The sequence below is a fragment of the Capsella rubella genome, unplaced genomic scaffold (genome assembly GCF_000375325.1).
Source record: "Capsella rubella cultivar Monte Gargano unplaced genomic scaffold, Caprub1_0 scaffold_4, whole genome shotgun sequence".
NCBI classification, from domain to species: Eukaryota; Viridiplantae; Streptophyta; class Magnoliopsida; order Brassicales; family Brassicaceae; genus Capsella; species Capsella rubella.
In genome coordinates this window covers 549,082-569,048 of record NW_006238920.1, presented here as the reverse complement: position 1 = coordinate 569,048, position 19,967 = coordinate 549,082, and the positions used below count along the sequence as shown (strand labels likewise).

General features: G+C 33.4%; 6 protein-coding genes and 2 non-coding genes across 9 annotated transcripts; 2 read left to right on the top strand and 6 right to left on the bottom strand.

The window, feature by feature from the left end:
• Positions 1-170: 170 nt before the first annotated feature.
• Positions 171-244, bottom strand: TRNAI-AAU. Its single transcript has one exon. It is a non-coding gene; the product is annotated as a tRNA-Ile (tRNA).
• Positions 245-334: 90 nt separating this feature from the next.
• Positions 335-2,340, top strand: LOC17888978 (mediator of RNA polymerase II transcription subunit 18). The gene is made up of 6 exons (XM_006293459.2): positions 335-369; positions 491-559; positions 715-814; positions 902-959; positions 1,544-1,900; positions 1,998-2,340. The coding sequence occupies exons 2-6, from the start codon at positions 524-526 to the stop codon at positions 2,098-2,100; spliced, it is 654 nt and encodes a 217-aa protein (XP_006293521.1). The 5' UTR covers positions 335-369; positions 491-523; the 3' UTR covers positions 2,101-2,340.
• A 254-nt stretch (positions 2,341-2,594) lies between these two features.
• On the top strand, positions 2,595-2,679 carry TRNAM-CAU. The gene is given in 2 exon segments: positions 2,595-2,632; positions 2,644-2,679. It is a non-coding gene; the product is annotated as a tRNA-Met (tRNA).
• A 109-nt stretch (positions 2,680-2,788) lies between these two features.
• On the bottom strand, positions 2,789-5,996 carry LOC17888164 (chaperone protein dnaJ A6, chloroplastic). Its single transcript, XM_006294134.2, has 8 exons — positions 5,906-5,996; positions 5,332-5,460; positions 4,926-5,067; positions 4,768-4,825; positions 4,565-4,607; positions 4,178-4,226; positions 3,977-4,063; positions 2,789-3,881 (listed from the first exon to the last, which is right to left on the bottom strand). Exons 2-8 carry the CDS (start codon positions 5,439-5,441, stop codon positions 3,030-3,032), a joined length of 1,341 nt encoding a protein of 446 aa, XP_006294196.2. The 5' UTR covers positions 5,442-5,460; positions 5,906-5,996; the 3' UTR covers positions 2,789-3,029.
• Positions 5,997-6,138: 142 nt separating this feature from the next.
• On the bottom strand, positions 6,139-8,233 carry LOC111831033 (chaperone protein dnaJ A6, chloroplastic-like). 2 transcript variants are annotated; one of them, XM_023784542.1, is made up of 6 exons: positions 7,741-8,233; positions 7,410-7,536; positions 7,276-7,306; positions 7,082-7,124; positions 6,935-6,983; positions 6,139-6,849 (listed from the first exon to the last, which is right to left on the bottom strand). In XM_023784542.1, exons 2-6 carry the CDS (start codon positions 7,530-7,532, stop codon positions 6,610-6,612), a joined length of 486 nt encoding a protein of 161 aa, XP_023640310.1. In that variant the 5' UTR covers positions 7,533-7,536; positions 7,741-8,233; the 3' UTR covers positions 6,139-6,609. The 2 variants fall into 2 exon arrangements, 1 of the variants encoding a protein (XP_023640310.1); XR_002834344.1 differs by lacking the exon at positions 7,741-8,233 and having other exon boundaries at positions 7,082-7,155; positions 7,410-7,721.
• Positions 8,234-8,345: 112 nt separating this feature from the next.
• Positions 8,346-8,825, bottom strand: LOC111831034 (defensin-like protein 71). The gene is made up of 2 exons (XM_023784543.1): positions 8,688-8,825; positions 8,346-8,544 (listed from the first exon to the last, which is right to left on the bottom strand). Exons 1-2 carry the CDS (start codon positions 8,773-8,775, stop codon positions 8,387-8,389), a joined length of 246 nt encoding a protein of 81 aa, XP_023640311.1. The 5' UTR covers positions 8,776-8,825; the 3' UTR covers positions 8,346-8,386.
• Positions 8,826-10,316: 1,491 nt separating this feature from the next.
• On the bottom strand, positions 10,317-10,860 carry LOC17889390 (defensin-like protein 71). The gene is made up of 2 exons (XM_006295380.2): positions 10,731-10,860; positions 10,317-10,562 (listed from the first exon to the last, which is right to left on the bottom strand). The coding sequence occupies exons 1-2, from the start codon at positions 10,822-10,824 to the stop codon at positions 10,405-10,407; spliced, it is 252 nt and encodes an 83-aa protein (XP_006295442.1). The 5' UTR covers positions 10,825-10,860; the 3' UTR covers positions 10,317-10,404.
• Positions 10,861-12,408: 1,548 nt separating this feature from the next.
• LOC17889834 (tryptophan N-monooxygenase 2) lies at positions 12,409-14,494 on the bottom strand. The gene is made up of 2 exons (XM_006296161.2): positions 13,493-14,494; positions 12,409-13,097 (listed from the first exon to the last, which is right to left on the bottom strand). Exons 1-2 carry the CDS (start codon positions 14,492-14,494, stop codon positions 12,465-12,467), a joined length of 1,635 nt encoding a protein of 544 aa, XP_006296223.1. The 3' UTR covers positions 12,409-12,464.
• Positions 14,495-19,967: the final 5,473 nt, after the last annotated feature.

Sequence of the window (19,967 nt, the reverse complement as noted above, 5' to 3'; positions counted from 1 at the left end):
AATGTCACTACACTACAATACAATATGGCCAAAGAACAAATGGGCCCGAGATGCCTTGACCACGAATCATTTCAGCTGTGTGTATTTTAACTTACCTCAATGATAAGAGAAGAGAAGATATAAAAACAAATCTTTTTAAGTAGAAAAATGTGTAAAAAAAGAAAAGGAAATGGCCTATACAGGGATCGAACCTGTGACCTTCGCGTTATTAGCACGACGCTCTAACCAACTGAGCTAATAGGCCATCTTGTTCTAACACTATTTAACATTTATTTAGAGTATGTTAATTATTTATGATTATTTCAAATTTGTAGTTTTTTTTTATTCTGTTTTGATTCGTTTCCGAGGACGATTATTATCGATTTTACAGTAAGTTTTCGTTCATTTTTATACAATTTCGTCTTCGGATTTGGTCTTGTTGAGAATTTCATATTTTTCGATTTTTAATCGGAGATTTTGTGATCGATCAATGTTTATTGGGTTTTTGCAGAAGGTTTTTGTCTGAACTGAAGAATACAATTCAATGGAGTGTGTAGTTCAAGGAATCATTGAGACACAAGTGCATTTCTATTATTTTATTTTTTCTGGGTTTTTAGAAAAAATCGAAGTTTTCGAGTTCAAGAAGCAGTTTTTTTAGCTTCTTTGATGGCAATTGAAAAACCCTAGTTTGCAAAATTTAGAATTTGATTAGATTTTTGAACTCAATATTTGCAGCATGTTGAAGCTCTTGAGATTCTTCTTCAAGGTCTTTGTGGTGTTCAACGCGAACGTTTGAGAGTTCATGAGTTGTGTTTAAAAAGCGGCCCAAATCTTGGTAAAACCCTTATATTCACATTCTCCACATTGAAGCATTTTTATGAATCATACATAACCCACATTGTGAATCTTCCCCTTTTATCAGGAGTTGTAACCTCAGATGTTAGGCTTTTATGTGATCTTGATCAACCAGACCCAACATGGTACAGCTTCTTCTTCTTCATCTCCTTGTTGTTATATGTTCTTGTTTCATTCAAAGGAATCTACTTTATGAATCTTGGATCCTAGGACTTCTTCTCCTTGTTGTTATTTGTTCTTGCTTCGTTCAAAGGAATCTAATTTATGAATCTTGAATCCTAGAACTTCTTCTCCTTGTTGTTATTTGTTCTTGTTTCATTCAAAGGAATCTAATTTATGAATCTTGAATCCTAGGACTTCTTCTCCTTGTATGTTATTTGTTCTTGCTTCGTTCAAAGGAATCTCATTTATGAATCTTGAATCCTAGGACTTCTTCTCCTTGTTGTTATTTGTTCTTGCTTCGTTCAAAGGAATCTCATTTATGAATCTTGAATCCTAGGACTTCTTCTCCTTGTTGTTATTTGTTCTTGTTTCTTTCAAAGGAATCTCATTTATGAATCTTGAATCCTAGGACTTCTTCTCCTTGTATGTTATTTGTTCTTGCTTCGTTCAAAGGAATCTCATTTATGAATCTTGAATCCTAGGACTTCTTCTCCTCGTTGTTATTTGTTCTTGCTTCGTTCAAAGGAATCTAATTTATGAATTGTAGGACTGTTAAACATGTTGGAGGTGCAATGAGAGGTGCTGGAGCTGATCAAATCTCAGTGATGGTAAGAACTATGATTGAAAGTAAAGTAAGCAAGAACTCTTTGCGTATGTTCTACGCACTCGGTTATAAACTTGATCACGAGCTTCTCAAAGTCGGGTTCGCCTTTCATTTCCAACGGACTGCCCACATAAGTGTCTCTGTATCTTCGGTTAATAAGATGCCCAAAGTCCATGCTATAGATGAGGCTGTCCCTGTAACGCATGGGATGCAGATTGTTGATGTAACAGCTCCAGCAACACCTGAGAATTACAGCGAAGTCGCAGCTGCTGTTTCATCTTTCTGTGAATTTCTCGCCCCGTAAGATCATTTGTCATTTAACAAATATAATATATTTTGAAATTGTCTGATCTTTGATGATTTAATTCAACAATGATATACAATGCTTTTATTTCAGGCTTGTTCACTTGTCGAAACCATTTATCTCCACGGGAGTTGTGCCAACCGCTGCTGCAGCTGCCGCATCTCTTATGTCGGATGGAGGAGGTACTACATTGTAAGCAGTTGGCTCTTTGTGTTCTATCTTGTTAGATCTTTAGGTCTGTTGTAGTCGAATTTCTTTCAGATCACACGATGGCTGTGAAATCTTGTGAATCATTTTAGAGTTGAATATGTGATGAGTTAGGGATCTTTAAAAATGACAAGTTGCAGAAGATTTTTTGTTCTTCTCTCAACCTTTTGGTAACAAAATGTTTCCATTGTTGTTAGTAGACTAAAAGATTTCGAAGCTTTAATTTCAACAGTATTGTGTCGACAAGCTTAACAAAATGTGTGTTTTTGACAAAAGCTTAAGAATTTGTATTTCAGAGTATTGTGTCCACCGGCTTATCAATATGTGTATTTTGTAGAAGTTTCGAACATGATTAGAATCAATGTCTTTCATGAATGTGAGACCAAACCATATTGATCATTCTTTTAGCTAATTTTAATCTTTAGAAGTTTAGTTTTTATAAAACATTGTCATGAGGTACTGGCTTTGAAGGTTCTTCAAACAGGGGTGGTGGCGCAGTTGGCTAGCGCGTAGGTCTCATAGCTACTGAGTAATCCTGAGGTCGAGAGTTCGAGCCTCTCTCACCCCATTCTATTATTTTTGTTGATGTCTCAGTCACAATTCATTCATAGTTCTTCGACTTTTGGAACTGAAACCCATTAATCATCCAATCACTAATAAATTCCAACTAAAAAGCCTTTTGAACCCGAACAGCTTTGTTGATACACTAGAATGAAAAAATTCGAACCACAAAAAATGAATTCTAAAAAGTTCTTCCTTTCCCCTTCACTAGTACTACAACAACAATCAGCTTCTTTAATGCTTCCTTTTCTTCAAGAGCCATTCCAAATATCACAAGCCAAGGGGTAGTAGAACAATGTATATATAATTATACATAGAGATTCACATTGTCAAATGTCAAAAAATTTGTGTTTCTAATCATCTACTGGTGCTATTAGCAGTCTTGTTTTTACTCATATCAGCAAGCTCTTCAATAAGTTTCTTCTCCTCTTTGCTCAATCTCTTAGGTATCTCCACTTGAACTCTCACCAACTGATCCCCTCTCATATTACTCTTGTTCAATACTGGAACTCCCTTTTTCGCCATCACAAGCGTGGTGCTAGGTTGTGTTCCTGCTGGTACTTTCAAATCTACCGTCCCATCCACTGTTGGCACTTTCAGTGTTGTCCCTAAAATCGCATCAATATACGATATCTTGCAAGTGTAGAGAATATTTGTATCGTCCCGCTTCAAAACCGGGTCTGGTATAACTTCTATAACAACAAACAGATCTCCCGGTGACCCGCCTTTCTTCCCTGCGTTGCCTTCTCCTCTCACTCTTAACCGGCTACCCGAATCAACCCCGGCTGGTACTTTGAGACTTATTCGTTTCGTCTTTCTCACGCGTCCGTCTCCAGAACAAGTACCACACGGTGTCGAGATCTCTCCAGTACCGTTACATGAAGAACAAGTCATGACTTGTTGGAACACACCGAGAGGAGTTCTTGCTGATGAAACCACTTGACCTTGTCCACCACACGTGGTGCATTTGGTTGGTGTGGTTCCCGGTTTTGCACCTGAACCATCACAAGTCCCACAGCTCTCGAGCCGAGATATCTCTATCTCTTTCTCCATCCCGAAAACCGCTTCTTTGAAGTTCAAGATTAGCGAGTAATACTCGTCTTGACCATCCACGGCTCTGCTTCTTGCACCTCTACCCATTCCACCTCCTCCCATCCCTCCCATGCCTTCAAATAGAGATTCGAATAGATCGAACGGATTACTGAAATCCTATTGAATGTTGATATCAAAAACCAAACCAAGAAGTGATCAGAGCGTTGTATTCGAGTGTCTAAAGATAAATCAGTAAATTTTGAACAACATACCCCCATGCCTCCCATCCCACCAGCGCCTTTAACTCCGGCCTCACCATATCTGTCGTAAAGAGATTTCTTTTCATCATCTGATAAAACCTGCAGAACAAAAAAAAATTCTTTAGTCAACAGAAACCTAAAAAGTTTAAAAAACATATCTAGAAGTCTGAAATTGCATAACAGAAACAAAGGAGAAGTTGGGTTTCATTTCACCTCATATGCATTACTTATCTCTTTGAATTTCTCTTCTGCGCCAGGCTCCCTGTAAGCACATAATAAACATGTAAACAAGATGGTAACAGTTTTCTAACTTAGAAGCATTAGTCAAGAAGGCAAACAAGACTGATACTTCTATATTTCAATTTCTGACATTTCATATTTCCCAGTCTATATTTCACTAATGCCTATGAGTTTTGATTTTTGAAGGTAGCTGGTTTTCCCAATCTGTGGAACAGCTTAACCTGAATTCTGATTTTTTGGCATATCTTACATTTTGCTAACAGAGGTCAAGGTTCTTATCTTGTACTTAAGTATCGATCCTATCCTCTTTTTATCAAGATATACAGCACCAATCTTCATCAAATGAAGTTTTTTACTTACTTGTTCACATCTGGATGGTAATTCCTAGCCAGCTTCCGATAAGCTGAAACAAGAAAGAAAAATCAGAGTGTAACCGGATAGTACAAGTTAATATATATACAAAGAGAAGAATTATAATCACGGGTTTGATCATGCATTGAAATATATATGCAAACCATCCATATACAAGGGAATGTCTCACATTCAGAAAAACCGAAACATACCACTTTTAATCTCAGGTTTGGTTGCATTTTTCGAAACTCCGAGTACCGAATAGTAATCCTAAAAGAGCACACAGTCACCCAAAAGCAATCAAGATCATAGTAAGTAGTGAAGCTGATATATATGAAGTCTGCAAAGGGAAGAAAATAGGAACACATACTGCATCAGCTCTAACAGTGAAACGAGATCCTCTTCGAGGATGCATATTTCTGGACATTCCCGTCATTGACAAGAAGGGCAAGGACCCATGTGAGAACATACTCGACTTTGAAGCTCCCAAACAATTTATTTGGTTCATGGAACTGCAAGGTCGTGAAAAGGAAAACCTTTAATGTTATTTCAGTTATGTCTTCCTAAAAGTTCCCTCCTTTTACACTCATCAGAGCAGTAAAACTCTCAGTCTAGATATCACATAACATTAGCTTTAATAACAATTATACCAAGACTAACCTTAAGATTTGCAAAGTGAACAAAGCAAAATCCTTAAAAATCTTTAAACCAAACTAGTTTCAATACTACTATGCAAATCCAGAGACTTAAAACAGAACCAAAAACAAAAAGCATACTTTTGTTGGCGACTTGATTGGACTCTGCTGGGGTAATAAGCTCTGACTGCAAATTGAGGACGAATACTCCACTGAGCAACGCAAGTACTTCCAAATTGTATTGAAGCCATATTTAGCTCAATACACTCCCTGCAACACAATTAGGTAGAGAGCTTTCAGTATCAAAAATCTAAGCTTTCTTACTCTATAAACTATAGAAACAATCATGTATTAATCAATACGATAAACCCAACCCTTGAGCAAAACAAACAGATTTCAAAAATTCAAAAAACAAACATCAATTCCACTTTGACACAGACTTCAAACAAAGCAGCAATACTAATCAGAAGTTGAGAACACATATGAATTCTTCATCGACTAAACCAAAAAATAATAAGGAAAGACAAAACATTTCAATCAAAATCCGATGTGGGTTGTTCGAAAAACACAAACTTGTCGGGTAATTAAGCGGCGGAAAGTTTCTATGGCGAATTCCACACGCCGCCAATTTAGCCCACTCCAGGCCAAAGCAAAAGGAAACTATGAGAAGACAGAGAATGAGTTCTCTCTATCAAGTGGAGAAGGTGAAACTTACCGTAATCAATGGAGGACGACGGAAGAAGGAAGAGAAGAGGAGAGGAGAGAGAGATAAGAAAGCTGATGACGATGAAGTTAGAAGAAGAAGAGAAACGAATGAAAGGAGTTCGCTAGAAGAACGTATTCCCTTTTTCCTTTTCTTATTTTTAATTTTAAATTTTTTTTTAAATTTTTTTTGCTTATTTTATCATATTATCAATTTATCATTATTATTGTTGAAAAAATCAAAACTTGCATAAGACTTTTGTTCTTCTCTCATCAACAACATTGAGGTAATACATTGTGTTTTATTTTTGTCAATAGTACAAAGATTGAATGGTTTGTAGATTTGGTTTGCGAGCATTGTGTCCACAGCTTTTAGTAGTCTTTTTGTTAGATCACATTTCCAATGTCAATACCTTGTTCTTGCTAATCATGTTTTGGTACTACACTAGCAATTTAGCAGTCTTGTTCATTCTCATATCATCAAGCTCCTCAATAAGTTTCTTCTCTTTGCTCAATCTCTTAGGTAAATCCACTTGCATTTTCACCAACTGATCCATTCATATCACTCTTTGTTCAAAACCAACACACCCTTTTTCGCCATCACCAGGCGTTTTGTGCTAGGTTCTGTCCCTGCTACTGTCATTGTCGATATAGGAGATATCTAGCAAGCTATATTGGTACCAGGTACGTTATAACAACAAACAGATCACCCGGTCATCATCCAAGAGCACGCATCACTCCAGTGCCATTACAGGAAGAGCAAATCATGACTTGTTGGTTCACGTCAAGAGGAGCTTCTGCTGATGAAATCACTTGACCTAGTCCGCCACACGTGGTACATTTGGCTTTAAGAGTCCTTAAAGAATGAAACTCAAACTCTTTGTTTGGATACCATGTCCCCATGTCTCCCATTCCAGAGTCTTCAACACACCTATCTTTCATCTCATCTGATAAGACCTGCAGAACAAAGAACGTTTCTTCTTTAGTCAAGAGAAACCCCAAAAAGGCTTATAAAAAAAGTATGTATGTCAACAAGTTTCACCTCATATGCATTACTTATTTCTATGAATCTCTTTTCTGCTTCAGGACTCCTGTTAGTTTAAACAAGAAGATGACAATCATCACTCCTACTCAAGATAATACATATACAACACCAATCTTTATAAGATGAATGAGGTTTTTCACTTACTTATTCACATCAGGATGGTAACTCAAAGCCAGTCTCCGATATGCTGAAGAAAAAAGAGCGAATCAATAGCATTCCTAAAAGTACAAGTCACAACAAAAGCACAAAGCATCCAAATCCGAGGTTTGATCATGAATGTCAAGATATGAAAACCATTTATAAACATGGATTCTCTCACAAAAAGGAAAAAAACATACCGCTTTTAATCTGAGATAAGGTTGAATAAACCTAGAATTGCACAAAACCACCCATAAGCAATCAAGATCATTAACACAGTAGTGATCTAAGCATAAGTCACATTCTGCAAAGGATGTAGAACAAGAACACATACTGCATCTGCTCTAACAGTGAAGCGAGATCCTCTGCGGCTCTGAATATTTCTGGACAAGAAGGGCAAGGACCCATGTGAGAACATACTCGACCTTGAAGCTCCCAAACAATTTACTTGGTTCATGGAACTGCTAAGTTGTGAAAAAGGACAACCTCTTAATGCTATCTGATTCAGATATATAACTCTTCCAAGTAATACTCATCAACGCAGACTAATCATAAGGACTAAATCAAACCCCTCCAAATGAATCAAGATATAGAGAAGAGACACAAAAACAAACTAAAACAGAGAGGGATATAGAGAAGAGGCGAAACACAGAGATTTATGTACTGTAATCAATGGTGATAGAGAGTGGAAGCTTCCGTAACAAGTCAGGAAACCAGAAGATCTTGAAACAATAGGGAATCGAAAACCCTAGCAAAAGGCAAAATTAAGTTAAATTGTCGTACACGAAAAGTTTATGGACTGTTCGACTAAAAATCCCTAAAAACTGATAGAAATATAATAAAAATGTAAATTTTAAAGAAAAAAATGTAACATTTCTTGTCACATTTCCAGTTCATCTCCTTCTTGTCATCGAAATTATATATTGTCATACTTTCTCAAAACTAACATTTGATTTTTACAGAAAAAAAAAATACATATTTTTTAATTAAAAATTGTAATTAGAAGAAATGCAGTTGTAAAAAGCTCCAAAAAGTGTAGTGGCATAACATGTGCATGAGGCAATATGCACAATGTAATTGGATTTTGTTTAGTTTGAGTTTTCTACATATTCTTCTTTATCTAAAAAGAAACTAAAACTCAAAATTGCATTGCTTGGTTCACTAAACATTACTCTCTCTTATCTATAGAATATTCTGCTAAGGTTTGTGAAATTATCAAGACTTTTAGAGCTTATCAAAGTATAATAAGAGTAATTTGAGCATTACAAGATATTAAATCACCAGTTTATTATAAAAATTTATCGATTTCTATCATTTCTTACAACAACACTTAAACTTTGGTGCTAAACCCATACAGCCTCCATCCGAGTAACCCAATAACTTTGTACACTCAAATTTGCAGTCAGCGTCTGTATAATGGTTTGGGTAACATAGTTTGATGCAATGATCATATCCAAATCCATTGACAGCTGCATAAATACAACCAAGTTAAAGAACAAGAATTTATATACGCACACATATTACATATAAATTGGTTTTACTAATATATATCTTTTAAATAAAATATTAAAAATTAACATTGATTAAAGATAGAGGAACAATAACAACATACATGATGAGGCTAAAGCGTTGGAGTTTAAAAACGAAGTTGCTAGTAGTACTGCAAGAACAGAAACAAGAAAAGCTTTTGTCATGTTCATTATTCTATTTCTTACTGTTGTTTATTTTGTTGTTAAAATAAGAAGTCTCCTAATTGCTTTATTTATAGTGACTCTACTGTCCAAGGTTTTAAAGTCAAGGAGATGAGAAAAATAGAGCATCCAGCTTACACTTGTAAAGATATGAGATTCTCATTAAATAGACATAAATGTTACAATAAATATCATCAAATTTTAATAGATTAAATGCAATATTTGACTGTAAAAAGTAAAGTTAGAAAAGTTGAAGACAAGTTTTTTGAAACAAAATTCAAACAATAGAACGACAACTAATCAAAAACGGAGAGAGTATACAGTATATGTTCTTTTGAGTCGATAACAAAAAAAAAAAAAATTGTTCTTTTAAACTGGCGACATATATATATTTTGCATGCCTACTATCGTGACATATGCAAAATATATCGATAATATGTTTACATGTGTTAATTCTACAACTGAAATACAAATGTTTAATTGGAACGCGAAAACTTCTCCAAACATTAATAAACATTTACTTTGGAAAGCAGTTCGAAGAGCTAGCTAGCTAACGACTGACAACAACTTACAAACAAGTCACATTGCCACGCTCCACGGGACCAACACTCGGTCACTATGCAAGCAGCACTAGCTAAACGTAAACCTTCCGCTATCTAGACTGTTTGTGACGTACCTATATCCGTGGATCCTTTCGAATATATATGGACATCGAGAAATGATTTTTTTTTTTTTTTTGCTAATCGCAATTTTTTGAAGTTTTTTTTTGGAATAAAATGTAAAATTTATTCGAAAATAATACTTTTGTATATCTAGTGCAACGTTTTCTTTAACGGTCTATAATAAAAATAATAGTAGACTAAATAGACATCGAAGTTATCTAGATGCAAACCAAGTGATCATACACCCACTAAACTTGTCGTCCCCTTGTTCTTGAATTGACGAAATTCTGTTTCGGACATGTTGGTCTAGTCTTTTAGCTAGATGGCTGGAATGAGTTAGTGTCTCACCGTGTCTTCGACTATTTCTTTGAAGTTGAGGTTCTCACAAAAGCTTTAGTGGAAACAAAAGGAAACAAAGACCTATGATTTTGTTTCATCCCCCTTAGTAGGAGAAGCTTTGGCACTATATGAATCATTGATCTCTGCCCAACTAAGAGGATATGATATATCTCCCCCCATGTTGAATCGGATTCCCAAGTTCTTATCAATGCTTTAGTCGATGGAGATTCATGGATTTTTACACGACATTAGACATCTATTGTTAGCTACATATTATTCTTTATCTAAATAGATGCAAAACCCAACATTGCATTGCTTGGCTCACTGAATTTTACTCTCTCTTATCTCTAGAATATTCTGTTAAGGTTTGTGAAATTATTAAGGCTCCGAATGGTAACCATACCGCACTACAAAACCGCACCGCAACAGTGCTGTAACAGTGTCAAAATATCTACATATACATATATATCTATATATTTTTGCTACTATTTGAACCGCACCGCATTTCTCCCGCAGTGAAAACCGCAGTTACCATTCGGACCCTAAGACTTTAGAGCTTATCAAAGTACAATAAGAGTAATTTGAGCATTACAAGATATTAAATCACCAGTTTTTTATAAAAATTTATCGATTTCTATCATTTCTTACAACAACACTTAAATTTGGGTGCTAAACCCATACAGCCTCCATCCGAGTAACCCAATAACTTTGTACACTCAAACTTGCAGTCAGCGTCTGTATAACTGTTTGGGAAACATAGTTTGATGCAATGATTATATCCAAATCCATTGACAGCTGCAATTCATAAACACAACAAAGTATAAGAAAAGAAAAAGAAATATATACGCACACATATACATATTATAAAATGGTTTTACTTAATTCTTTTTTTCAAAAAAAAAAATCAAAAATGATTTTATAAAATGATCAAAGATAGAGGAAGAAAAACATATAACAACATACATGATGATGATGAGGCTACAACGTTGGAGTCTGAAAACGACGATGCTAGTACTACTGCAAGAACAAAAACAAGAAAAGCTTTTGTCATGTTCATTTTTTGTTATTTCTGATTTCTTATTGTAAAATTTTGTTGTTAAAATAAGGAGTCTCTGCAATGCTTTATATTTATAGGTGACTCTTACGGTCGATGGTGAAGAGATAAGATTTTCATCAATAAATATTTTTGAGTCAAAAGTAGCATGCCTAATCTAGCTTTGGAATATGGTCAAAGATTTTTTTTGTTCATAACAAATTTAGTAATACATTACGGTTGTAACTTTAGATTTTTTATTGTAGATTTTAAACTGTAGATTTATTTTACTGTAACTGTAAGTTCTATTGCTTTAGTTTTGGTTGTAGAATTTAAAATTTTGGAAAGATGAAAATTATGTGCTTTAGAAAAAAGTGTTTTGTACCGCCAAAAAAATATAATTAAGAAAATATTTTGACTGTAAATCAAAAACAGAAATCAAGATTTTCTAAAGTTTGATTGCTTTGAATTTAGTGTTGTAGACTAAAATTTGGTTGTGGAAAGATTCTAAAGTCACAACCAATCAAGACCTATATATGAAGTTTTGTATATGACATTAATTATATATACAATATATTAACAAATTTGAAATTAATGTTAGAAAAGTTGGAATGACAATTATATTTATAGTATTCAGTGTATATTGTTATTTTGAGTCAAAAGTAGCATATTTGCATGCATGAACTTTGGAATATGGTGAAAGACTTTTTGATGGCAACTAATTTAGAGATACATTTATGAAATATAAATTTTATTAGATGATACCAATGTGGCAATGTTATAACTCCAAATGGATTTTATGGAAGTTTATTTATAAAGTTAAAGCTATAACGAATGTTATCATTTCTAGTATAACACAATATATCACACTTAATTTAACAGCATCGAAATATAAATATTTGTCTTGTTATTATTTTCTACTTGGATAAACTATTAGCTATTTGTATAAAATATTTAAAACTGATACATTAAATATAGATTTTGGTTACAGTTTTTTAAAAAAAATTGAATATATATTGGGAGAAAAATATTTTAATTCTATCACTTTTTGATCTAACCGTGACATGCACATACGGTTTTTTTTAATAATGTTTGAATTCTCTGGCTTATCAAGTGATTCAAGTCCATTAGAAAGGCTTTTACGATTTGGGATTAATAGTCTTGTGCTCGATGACACGAGTCTCATCTTTGTTTGTAACCTTTCCAATTAATTAACTAATCCACATTAATTAAGAAAACATGTTTGTGAGTTGTTCCTTTAAACTAGATGGTATTTTTACCAATCATTTTTTTAAAGTACTAACTAAGTTTTTGAAGAAAAGATGCTTTTACACTTTACGCTTGCAGGTAACCATTTTCGCATGGTCAATAACCATTTTAGTGATACAAACATACTGATAATGTTAATGTTCGCTTGTCATATAGAATCTTTACTCAGCAGAGAAGTGTTGGAAACTATTTTTGCTGAGGTATCAAGCAACAATACAAAACTTAAAATATATAGAAAACGCTAAAGGAAACACAGTTTAAGTGTTCCCCAAAAGACCAAAACCGAACAAATTTTGGTAAAGCAAAGGTGCATGCATGATTCACAACACTTTTGGTTATTAACTTATTCATAATACATACAAAAATCTCCTCGCCGAACGTCACCGTACTTGTTCTCACTTCACTCTTGGGTAAAGATCCTCCGACAATCTTAATTCTCCGACCATAACCAAAGGTTTCGAAAGAAACATATCATGACTCGATTCCATAAGCTCTACACGTGTCTCACTCCCGGCTAGTTTCCATCTAAACCCTTGCAAAAGCCTCGCGAGCATCATGGTGGTTATAGCCGTACCTAACGCCGGAGCAGCACATCCTCTCTTTCCAGTACTAAACGAGATAAACCGGAGATCATTCTCCGTCAATGTCACTTCCGAACACTCATTTAGATGCCTCTCCGGTTTAAAGCTAAGTGGATCAGACCAAACCTTTGGGTTACGTCCAAGACCGTAACGGCTTAGTAAAACTTGACTTCCCTTAGGTATATGGTAACCTGCGACGGTTGTGTCGGAGAGTGCCACGTGTGGGAGATTGAAGGCGGCGACGGGATGAAGACGGAAAGCTTCTCGGATAATAGCTTTGACGTAGTTAAGTTTTGAAATATCTGATTCTTGTACTAATCTTTCTTTGCCGACGACTCTGTCAATCTCTTCCATAGCTTTGTGGAGGATCTCCGGTTTGTTTATCATCTCCGCCATGGCCCATTCCACGGCGTTTGATGGGTTGTCCGGCGCCGCCATTACAAGTTCCTATAAAATTAATATATTTTTTTATTATAAATTTATGCAAGTTGACAAATAATAAACAATTCTAATTTTATAACCAAAATGATTATTACCTTTATGTATTACAATATATATATATATATATATATATATATATATATATATTTTTCTTTTGTAATAGACATTTTGGCATTTTATGTGCCAAAACATGGAACAATTACTTTTTTTTTCAACAATTTTATTTTTATTTTAAAGAACTGAAATTTCCACGTTCAACTTAAAGAAATATCTAACTACATGTTTCGCCGAGATTATATAATATGTAATATTAATATCTGTTTAAACTTTATAGTAATAACTAGTTGAAATTTTTAATTTGTATATACGAAAAAGCATGTGAAAAATAGATAGATAGTTACCTTAATGGTTGGTTTGATTTCATCAGCGGTAAGTAACGGCTGGCCACTTTCGTCCTTAATAGAGATGAAAATGTCGAGAAAATCTTGGATCTGAGTTCTTTTACCTTCTCTCCACATCTTAATCCTCTCTTTAATAATAGGATCGTGATATTTATCCATAATAGCACTAGCTTCTCTCATGATCTTTTCATGTCCGTTTAGATCCAATCCCGTAAGCATCGGTAGGTAATCCGATACGCAAAAGGCAAACGTAAACCCTAAACCCTCGAACATAGCATCCATATGCTCGATATCTTCCACGGTCGGTCCACCGTTGGCTTCGGTTTTCTCAGAGAACGTCCTCGTCCCGAACATAAGCCTCTTGATTGCATTACCACAGTAATGTCTCGTGACAAACCGGAGATCGACTGGCTCGGAGGTTTTAACCATGTTGTAAAGCCAAGCGGTCAAGTGATCTGTTTCCTCGGCTCTGTTGTCGTGTAGCCATCGGTGTCTTGCGGGACAAACAATCTCCGTCATGATCACTTTCCTCATCTTCTTGAATTGTTCGCCGAACGGTGTGATCACGCAGGTCTTGTAGCCGTTGGAGAGGATCTTTTGAGCATAAGTGAGTGGTCTTGACGCGAAGAGTGCGTCTTGTTGCTTGAAAATCTCACGTGCGATCTTAGGACACGTAACGGAGATCACGTGAGTGTTTCCTAGACGTAGACAAAGTATCTCCGTGTTAAGCTCTTTCATGAGGCTATGAATCCACCGGAAAACTGGACGGTTCTTGAGCATCGCCGGGATCATTCCGACGATCGGGAAACCCATAGGACCTGGTGGGAGAGGATGCAACTTCTTGTTTCTTGAAGATGACTTTACTTTCTTGAGTATCATCAAGACAGAAATGGCCACAAGGACTTGAAGTGTCGTGAGGAGATACATGTTGATGCTAAACAACGATCCGGGACTAGACTTGATCTTGAGATGATCCGAGGAGTTTGAAGCTGAAGTATCCATTTAATATGTGTTTGTTTCTGCATGGATCTTTCTTTCACCTTGTTATTTATAATGTCACGTATAAACATAGGTAGGTGCATATTAAATGACGATAGTATCCCTTTTGTTGCTGAGAGGAAGCAGTGTGGAAGGTAAAGCTAGACTTGGACCGACTTGGTCTCTACTGAGAATGAGTGTCACCATATTGAATATTGAATTTTTCAGGGACGAACATTCACCAAAAAAGAAAAAAGTATTGTTAGAAGATAACAGTATTATAATAATTTATTCATACTTTAAAATTGATTTTGTTGGTGACCTGCCAAAAATCCTCGTGTTATATATGCTGTATGCACTGATCCAATCTAACAAAACTGTGTGTACGTAAGTGTTTTTATTCTACCGTAAACGGTGGTTTCTCTCTACTTGCATATTCTTTAGATATAATATATAGTCGTCAAGTTTCACAATTTTGGGATTCAAAATTTTATGTTGATAACTAGGTCATATAGGTTTGTTGTCACAACGTCGTCACCGTCCAAATTCTAATTTATATAATGCATCTTTTAAAAAACATTAGCTATAAGTTAAGAGGGATTCACATAAGCGTAAATGATCATTTGTAAGCACAAAACTATACTTATAATGTGATTATATATGTATTATTTTTTTTGGTAGGTCTTTTGATTATATAATCTGTAGTATGTCATTTTCAATATCAACATCCATAGATGTCTTTTTTTGGAGAACAACATGCATTAATAAATGTCTCTTCCTCTTTTTGCAATTATAGACAAGAGTTTCTTATGTGTCGATTAGTTTTTTTCCGTGATGTGAACAAATATATATATGAAAATATCTTATGATTCTTTTTTTTTGGTAGGAGAAATATCTTATAATTCTTATCAATATAATCCGTATTGTCATATAATATGTGTGAAATCGAAATTATATATATATATATATATATATATATATATATATATATATATATATATATATATATATGACACTAGAGATATCAGTATTTTTCTATACAAACTCAATATATATTTATAGTTGACTAATTTTTCTAATGTCTATTTTGGTATGTCAATTTTGAAAACCGAGGTAACGTAAAAGCTGTAAAAAATCATGAAAATGATCAAAATTAGTTACATTGATGTATACAAAACTATAGAACGAATGAAATGAAGTTATACGATGCTTCTTGTTATTTCATGTTTATTTTTTTGTTTAATTTGTAAACTATATATAATGCGAATATGTATATATATATATATATATATAAACATATGCGGCATTCTTTTTTTTTTTGGCTACGTATCATTCTCTTGAGTGAAATAGTTAAAACAAAACTGGTTAGTAAAGGAAAATATTGGTATAGCTCACCTCTCCTCACCTGCCAAAATGCCTCGTGGAATTGATGTTTTGGTCGTTGGAGAAGGCAAGTTACTAACTTTGTCATTGGTCAAATTGTAATAGTGGTCATCGGCCATATACATGTGTCTTGCCTACGTCGTTGTTTTGAAGTCTCCGAGTCAGAGTGGCTTTACGCGACGGCTAGACAGTAAAAAGGTCGGACATGGATACGAAAAAGATCATGCATGAAGAAAACATGAGATTCACGTGGTTAATAAATAATAAATTAATAATCACTCGGATAATTTTTGTAAGTCTTCCTAAAACAAAAATGCATCTAATGTTATTACGTTTATATGATTTTTGTTATATATAATTTAGAGTTCTTCCATGCATCAAGGTTTTTCACATAAGTTTTTGATAAAGTTTGAAAAATATTTATTTTTGAAAAGTGGTATTTGAAAAAAAAAATTATTTGAAAAATTTCCCAATATATTAATAATAATACAGAAAAAGAGTTAGTGAAATAAGTCTCTCATTTCAGATACTTTGAAATATTCATAAGAAATTCTAATTACAGACAGCTTTCCACAAGCGATTTTTTTTTAAAAAAAAATTAAAATTAATTATATAACAAAATTATTTTTTAATTACTAATATTATAATGTGAAACAACTCATTTAGTTGATGACAAAAAAAAAAAGCAACTCATTTAGTTTATAGATACTCAATGGATAAAAATGCTCTTAAGATTTATGTTTTTCAGAGTGAAAAACAGAAATCTTTAGAAAAGTTACATGTTTTGGTGATCTTTCAACTCAAACGACATATATATCTTATCAATGTTAATCATATATATTCTTTCAGATTTCTATCATTTAAATCATTTGGTAAGCTTTCAACTTAACCTATTTCAAAGCAAGTGAATAACCCATGCATGTATATATATCGATCATACTTATTTTTTTTTTTTAGTTTTCGATATATGATCCCAGGGGCACATCGATGTACAAGGTAATACATGAATAAAGTGTTTTTTTTTCTTGTTTTTGCAAACAATATATATTTTTAATACAATATCTATTGAGAAAATGAAAATTTTGGAAGGATTGGTGAGTTAGGGTTACTATCTTATTTTAAAGGTAGTTTTACGTTGACCAAACCGTAGCAATTATTATTATTTTATTTTTTTTGCAGCAATTAAATTTGCACAAAAAGAAAAAAAAAAACAAAAGCAAAAAAAAAAAAATACTAAACCGTTTCAATTAGAAAAACCTAACTTCATGCGTGCATATATGCTTGTCTATACATTGGTAGAAGAATACCCAAAATCGAGTAAATGTCATGGTCCATACATCATACATGATACATATGTGCATGCTTACGTACATATATACCTAAATATTTGGTGGTGCATGTTTAGTATTAAAAAGCAAAATCTTGGCGAGTGTATGTTTAAGTAAGAAAAATTAAAACGAATAGGAATGTTATGAATTGGCTTAATATAATTAAACGGCCTTGCTAATCTAGTTTGATAATCAATCACTTAAAATATAAAACACAATTTTGATCAGTCTAAAGGACTTCTAAAAAATAAAACAACAACTGATCTGATATATATATAATATGTAGGCCGAATTAATTGAGATATACATTATATAATATAAAGTCTATTAATATTAATTTCAGTAATTTCAACAACTTTTGTTGTGATGTTCCCATCTACGTACACTGTCACAAATTTTTGATCTGCCATATATATATATATATATATATATATTCAAATATTACTATTGTAAACTGTAACACGATATCTTTCGTTTAAAAACATTGAGCAATCAGCAAAAAGAGGTTTATAAAAGCAAAGAAAATAAATTTAATTATTAGTTAATTAAATTATGGGAAATTAAATAAGATGGTTGCTTATTCGAGGTCTTTTTACGTACCAACCAAATGCCAACCTACCAAAGTTCAAAGATACGGCACGTGATTAGTTTCTTTTTGTTTTCTTGATAACTAGATTTATTTGAAAACTATTTTTTTTTGTGCACCGTAAAATAAATTATATTAAAAATTCAGACCATACAAACTAAAGCAATGTTTTGCAAGCGAGTCCACTACACCACTAGCTGATCTAGGGATAGAACGACAAAAAAAAAGAGGAGAAATGGTTAATACAAATAAAAATATCCGATAAAATGTCGTGAATAGCCGAGAGAACTGTCCGAGTGCGTAAAGCCATGACCAGTTGCTGGCAGTTAGATTCAAACATGCAGTTTTAGACTCATGTACTGACCGCATCCATAAGGGCAGCTCTACAAGATCTGAAAACTATTTTAATAAACGAAAATATAAGGTTATTATATTACAAAAAGAAAAAAGATTAGAGGATACTAAAGTCTGACACATGATCGCATTGGTGGCAGTTTCGAGTAATGGACTAATTAAAGGCGAATGATTTTGAGAAATTTGTTATATAGATGATAACTAAGGATTCAGAACATAGTGGTCTTTGCAGATGAAAATAAAAATACGATCTATCAACAATATATTGGAGAAAACAACAAGATTGTTCATGACCGGTATGGCGGTATATATCAACTGATGTCCTTTGATACTGGTACATACTTTGTCATTAATATACTTGGGGCTGCCTTTGATCGCATTGGTTCTTGGAAAAATCGGTTTCTTTCATTTGCGGGAAGACTACAAAGTACTCTCTTTTGTGATCTTACTAGTTTCACTAACTAGTTAGTGCATGCATCAATGAGATCGAAAAGTTAAGCTCAGCTTTTCTATGGTCGGGCCTAGATTTAAACCCCCAAAAATTTGAAAATAGCTTGGCGAGAGAATTGTAGACCTAAATTGATTGACGAGGAAAATAATGTCAGTCTTTAAAACTGATATGGAGCTAGCTAGCCTCGTTTCAACTAGAAATGCCTTGTGGGTAAATTGGGTTAATTAAGAAACAATTGATTAGCCAAGACGCCAAGGGTCTTTATGGTCGACGAGGAAGAACACAACAACACATTCATAGAATCATAGATGTAGAAGAAGTTGATTGAATACAATTACACAAAGCTCTTACTATAATGAAATTTTTTTTGTCAGCTATTTTATGAGATACTAGGTCCGGACCCGCGCTACAACGCGGAGGAAAAGTGTCGGTTTTTGTTATTTTGTGTATCAGAATTTTGTTATCGAACCCGCGCTATAGGGTGGCGGAGAGTTATCGAGCTATTATTAATATAGGTTTATTATCGGATCCGCGCTATAGCGCGGGGGAATGATTTTGGGTTTTTATTTAACGTGTTATATAGTATTTGTTATTATTTTGTTTATTTGGTGTCAAATTTTTGGCAAAGTGTATTAAAATAACCTAGAGTTGAATAAAAATTGATTAATTAGTATATGGATTTTTTTAATAATTAGGATCTATGGTTACATTTATGTATTAATGTTTTTCCTTATAAATTCGAAAAATAATTTAGAAACTATATTAAAATGGCGTTAAAATGGTGTTATATAGTCGGTAAAGCAGAGTTTTTTTTGTCATCTTTAAAATGGTGTTAGATTTTGCTATATATACACTTAATTTTAAAATAGTAAATACGTTTTTTTTTTATATATAGCAATCTCTTTTTTGGTTATATATATATTTTTAAAATCTTCATATATTTAGGTAAATAAATGTTCACACTTAGATTTTTTATACACCACCCTATTTTTAACGAATATGTAATTTTATTATTTGAATCATGCATATTCTATTTAAAATTTTTTCAAAAATTCATATTCTATATTTAAATAACTAAATCGTAACTATTAAGATTTTATGGTTATGATATTTAATAAAATTTTGAATCGATTAACAATAAAATCACAAGATTGTGGTATAATTTACATATTTAAATATTTTTCTAAAGATTGAGATCTATTTTAGATAAATTTTACCATAATTACTTAAAATAAGCTGTCTTTTTCTTAGTGCAATAATGGTAAGTATCCGATTGAAAATTTAACCCGGAATTCTTTAAAAAAACCGACTCAAATCCCTTGTGTACTTCTCTTTTACTATAGTAGGGATATTACTTGCTTACATTGAATACAACTTGATGAGTAACTTTTATAT